This window comes from Sinocyclocheilus rhinocerous, unplaced genomic scaffold (genome assembly GCF_001515625.1).
Source record: "Sinocyclocheilus rhinocerous isolate Xijiao unplaced genomic scaffold, SAMN03320098_v1.1 scaffold45, whole genome shotgun sequence".
Lineage (NCBI taxonomy): Eukaryota > Metazoa > Chordata > Actinopteri > Cypriniformes > Cyprinidae > Sinocyclocheilus > Sinocyclocheilus rhinocerous.
This window is the reverse complement of record NW_015632734.1, coordinates 400,340-405,834: the sequence shown is the minus strand read 5'-3', so window position 1 is coordinate 405,834 and position 5,495 is coordinate 400,340. Positions and strand designations below refer to the sequence as shown.

General features: G+C 36.7%; 1 protein-coding gene across 1 annotated transcript in view; it reads left to right on the top strand.

The window, feature by feature from the left end:
* Positions 1-5,495, top strand: part of LOC107742965 (serine/threonine-protein kinase tousled-like 1-B) — a 46,087-nt gene that overhangs the window by 16,814 nt on the left and 23,778 nt on the right. The window contains exons 2-3 of the mRNA XM_016556055.1: positions 986-1,107; positions 2,747-2,818. Of these exons, the coding sequence (XP_016411541.1) occupies positions 991-1,107; positions 2,747-2,818 (189 nt within the window). The 5' untranslated portion in view covers positions 986-990. The remainder of the gene's footprint in view (positions 1-985; positions 1,108-2,746; positions 2,819-5,495) is intronic.

The following is a 5,495-nucleotide window of genomic DNA, read 5'->3' as shown; positions in this document are numbered from 1 at the left end:
GTGTATTTCCACTGTAGAAAAGGTTGTTCGGGGCCGAAACGGACTTCTTTCATATTTGTCGACCAATATGCAGAAAACTACGTCAGTATATCATTATAAACACAGCCGTTTTTGTCTTAAGTGAACTTAAACGGATGAGAAAGAAAACGCACGTGTACAGTAGTTTTATATCTGCGTGCGTTCGGTGTTAAAGACACAGCAGTCTATAAACGCGCTGCCTGTCATTAATGTTAATCAAAGAACAAAAGAAAATCATTCACTGATCTTGACTGAATATATTTAATAACTTTAACGAATTAATCTATTTTATTCATGAAAAGAAAATGCAGTGTTTTTAAACTTTTAATTCGTTTCTGTACCTGAAATTTGGTTCAGTTGTATTTATTTATGCTATTGCTAATTGATTTGTTTGTTCCTATTTGACTGTTTACTTGTCTTTAACATTTTAATATTTGAAATGTATATAAGTCTAGTTGTTTTTGCTGTGGTATTTTTGTGAAAAGCATGGTCAAAAGTTCCTCTTGCAGTGTTCTGTAGGCTGCTGATTTTTGCTCGTGTTATTCATCTGCAACATAATGCTTTGCAAAGAGACAGAATAAATGTTTGACATCTAAATGTTTAACTTCATTTTTCTTTATATAAAATTTTTTATCTTATTGGAATCGAAACTAGGAATCGTTAAGAATCGGAATCGATAAAATTCAAACGATACCCAACCCTAGTGAAGGATAACACTGGATGTTTTGGTGTCTCTGATTGTAAGACACAGGTTCTGATGTTTCACCTGTTTGTGATCTAGTTTTCAGTACTATGTAAACTCTGTAAGCTGTACCTGTGTTTGTGAGCACATGACCCAGGAGACTGAATTATTTTTTTTTTTCTGTCCTGTCTACCTATATGAAGTGAGTTCAAGCAAAGCACTTTCCAAGGCCGAAACACATCTAGAGTGACCTATATGTGCATGTGTATGTGTGTTATCACTCAGGTGCTATGGAGGAGCTGCACAGTTTGGACCCGCGCCGGCAGGAGTTGCTGGAGGCCAGATTTCTGGGCGGAGTCAGTGGCAACACAGCGGGCAGCACTGGCAGCGCTAGCGGAGGAACTAAAGTTAGTGGCTGAGTTTATAACCAAACTGTTATTGCAAACACACAAGCTTGCAAACAGTAGTAGTGGCAGAGGGTAGCATTTTTGTATGAAAGCACTTCTATGGCTTTCAAGACGCCATTACGCCTCGCTTACGATGTAGAACTATTTCAAGCAAGGTTTAGAGCTAATCTAGCACATATTTATTGACTGTAATGCTTATTTCTTGCTAGGAATAGTCATAAGAAAAAAGCTTACCTTTATAAATTGCCTGATTGTTCAGACACCAATTATATTCACCAAACTGGTGATTGTGGGATATTATAGGTGATAAAGTAAAAGTACATCCAGGCTGCTTTCATTTGTATTATTATTATTATTACTAAATAAAAATATTACTAAATAAAAACAATACTTTTATAATATTTCACTGTAAAACAAAAAATTATATATTATAGATAAATAGATGGATGGATATATAGATATTGAAATAATTAGGGATGCACCGAATATTCGGCAACCGAAATGATTCGGCCGAAAATAGCAAAAAAAAAAACTCTTTCGGTGTTGTTCTGTTAAATAAAAGAAAAATTAAGACAATAATAATAGTAATTATAATATACCCTACAATAGCACTATTAATTCATTAATCATAACATTCACACAGTGTTCAATCTGTAATATATTCTAATGTTTTAAAAGAAGTCTCTTCTGCTCAGCAAGGCTGCTTTTTATTTTACCATAAAAAATACATGCCTGATTAAAGAAGGGAGTCTCAAAAACGGCCAAAAAATATTATTTTACTAACTTATTAATTTTAAGTTAAATTGTGCTTTGTTGGTAGTGTCTGCTAGAGTGTTAAAAAAGTGTTCAGTGTTAAGTGAATATTTTTAAATTGTTGTTTTGTAATGGATTTTTTTATTTGAAAAGCAAGACAAAACAGTAAAAAGCACATTTTGGCTATTTAATTTATGCAATGGTGAAAACCCCCCCGCGAAAAACCATGTTCGGTCTTCGGCCTTTGGCCCAGTGTTTCATTTTGTTCGGCTTCGGCCAAGAATTTTCATTTCGGTGCATCCCTAGAAATAATTAGATTGTATATAATTAATATTATTACATTTTTGCATTTCAGCTATTAAATTACAATACTAATATTTCTGGCTTAATTTCTTGATTTTCAAATGTTAACGATCAAACTTTTAATCTGGCGGAAAACAGGGAGCCCTTAAAGCAACACAGTGCCGTGCTTCACTCTAAAACACACTGACCAAACATTTATTCAGTTACATTGCATATTTATTTTTATTGTGCAGCCCTAACAGGATGTTACACAAACGTCTTTGCCTCTGGATGCTGCTTGATTTAATGTTGTTTCAGACACAGCCGGTTTCATGGCAGAGGCTCAAAGTCTTCCTACTTTCATGATGAGCTTTTGAAGAAGATTGTGTTTTCTGAAAGGGAGGACATTGTGACCATGAGGTTCATGTCAGGTTACAGTGGGCCTCACACTGAAACATGCAATTCTCTATTGCTGTGTCATGTTGCCTTGCTTATACAACTGTCCTCTCCTTGAAGTTGTCAAATAATTAATTAATAACACCTGCTGCATGAATACCTCATATTCATCTGCATCGACTCATGTAAATGTGTTTCTCCTGCACAGACCTTGACAAACAACGAATGTTCCAATCACAGTTTTGGTAGCTTGGGCTCCTCCAGTGATAAAGAGTCAGAGGTAAGTTTAATTCTGTATGATCGTACAAACGCCTTTAAGCCACATACCTGTTACATACTGTGATGTATTTCCAAACAGAACATTCAGTGGGAAATAATCACATCATGATTTATAACATTGATTAATTGCAGTTAGCAGCTGATTGATATTATCGCCCTGATTAATCAGTTGATATTTAATAACCTGAAGATTAACAACAGCTTAATTTATTGGCCAATAAATGTGTTAGTTCATCCAAATGAAATTTCATCAACCCTCCATGTCATTCCTAACCCATAAGCCTTTCGTTCATCTTCAAAACACATATGAAGATATTTTATTGAAAATATCCCTCCATTAAAAGTCCTTTTTAGGCCTTTATTCACATATAAAGCTTGATAAACCCACATACACAGAGCACCGATTCTGCATCACTGCCTGTTTAGCTCCGCCCACTGATTTGCCTTAATTTCTTAATTTTCAAATGTTAAACTAACTTTTAATTTGACAGTAAACCACAGGGAGCCCTCAAAGCAACACACATTTTAATTCATGTATATCACATATATTTATCTGATTAAATTGCAGCCTTTGCAAATCTCTGACTTGTATTTATTTGAAAGTAGGACTGAGCCATATGTATTTCAGTTGCGCAGCCCTAACAGGATGATGTTACACAAACACTGGGTTCAGACGTGGATTCTTGCCTCTGGGCGCTGCTTGATTTCATGTGGTTTCCGACACAGATTCATGGAAGAGGCTCAAAGTCTTCCTACTTTCATGAAGAGCTTTTTGACTCTTTTTGACAAATTGTGCTTTCTGAAAGGGAAGACACTTTGACCGTGAGGTTCATGTCAGGTTACAGTGCACTTCACACTGAAAACCAGTTTTCTTTTGCGGTGAGATGTTGTCTTGCTTATACAACTGTCCTCTCCTTGAAGTTGTCAAATAATTAATTAATAACACCTGCTGCATGAATACCTCATATTCATCTGCATCGACTCATGTAAATGTGTTTCTCCTGCACAGACCTTGACAAACAACGAATGTTCCAATCACAGTTTTGGTAGCTTGGGCTCCTCCAGTGATAAAGAGTCAGAGGTAAGTTTAATTCTGTATGATCGTACAAACGCCTTTAAGCCACATACCTGTTACATACTGTGATGTATTTCCAAACAGAACATTCAGTGGGAAATAATCACATCATGATTTATAACATTGATTAATTGCAGTTAGCAGCTGATTGATATTATCGCCCTGATTAATCAGTTGATATTTAATAACCTGAAGATTAACAACAGCTTAATTTATTGGCCAATAAATGTGTTAGTTCATCCAAATGAAATTTCATCAACCCTCCATGTCATTCCTAACCCATAAGCCTTTCGTTCATCTTCAAAACACATATGAAGATATTTTATTGAAAATATCCCTCCATTAAAAGTCCTTTTTAGGCCTTTATTCACATATAAAGCTTGATAAACCCACATACACAGAGCACCGATTCTGCATCACTGCCTGTTTAGCTCCGCCCACTGATTCTACATCACTGCCTGTTTAGCTCCGCCCACCGATTCTACATCACTAGGTGCGTTCGACTTGAACCGCGGCTACAGACGGCAGTCAATGAGAGTAGCCGCTTGCAGTCGGGGGCGGAATTGAAAACAGACACGTCAAGTCGGACACTTTCTGCACTTTTGGTGCTCGTGACGCTCTCACGGTGTTTGCATACTCTTATCACAGATGAAGTGAATAACATGCAATATTTGTCAAATACACAGACGTTTCAGAAACGTTTTCATGAGCAACAGAAACACGTTTTATATACCGCTTGATACAGCGCCATCTGTTCAAGAATAAAGTTAAACGTAAATATATACTATTTAAATACTAATAAAGTGGGGGTATATATGCTTTTATCAGTGTTTTTTTGATAAACGCCACTCAATATAACATTGCAACTACAATAAAAAAAAATTTACTGTTCTAAAAACAGATTTGTGAGTAGTATTGGAATTGAAGATGTTAGAAACACACGTCATTGTTGTCATGTGGTGAATTTGGCCAGTCGTGAAACAGCTGTGTCGTCATCAGCGCTCCTGCAGTCGCTCTGGAGAAACTGTGCCGGCTGAGTCAGTTGGCTGCTCTCAAAACGCTATCGCGGTACTTTGATGCCACATGTGACGGTGATGTGGCATCGGCGCCGGTTCAAGTCGGACAAAATTTCAAACCGGTATGCACTGCTTCAAGTCAGCCGCCGATCGGTCTACGCAGCACCGCATGAAGTTGAACGCACCTATTGTAAGGCACAATTCGACGCAGGATTTTCAGAAAGATTGAAACTAAAAGACAATGCTGTGCAACTATATTGGAACTGACAGTAATGTCGCACAAGTGTGAGTATCTGTGCAGATCGTTTGATATGTATTGAGTTATTTATGCGTTTATGACCTAAATCACAGCAGCGTCCATCTATGAGGAATGTACGCTGTCAAACATACACAAGTGTTAGCCAATCGTAGCAGTGGGCGTTTACTTCCGAGTAGTGGTCGACCGATATGGGTTTTTTGACTGCCGATGCCGATATCTTGGAAAGCAGGGTGGCCGATATAAAGCAGGTATAATTTTATTTATTTTAATTAATATTTAAGAAATTTGAAATCATTTGAAAATGGATTAAAAAATAAATGTGTAAAAT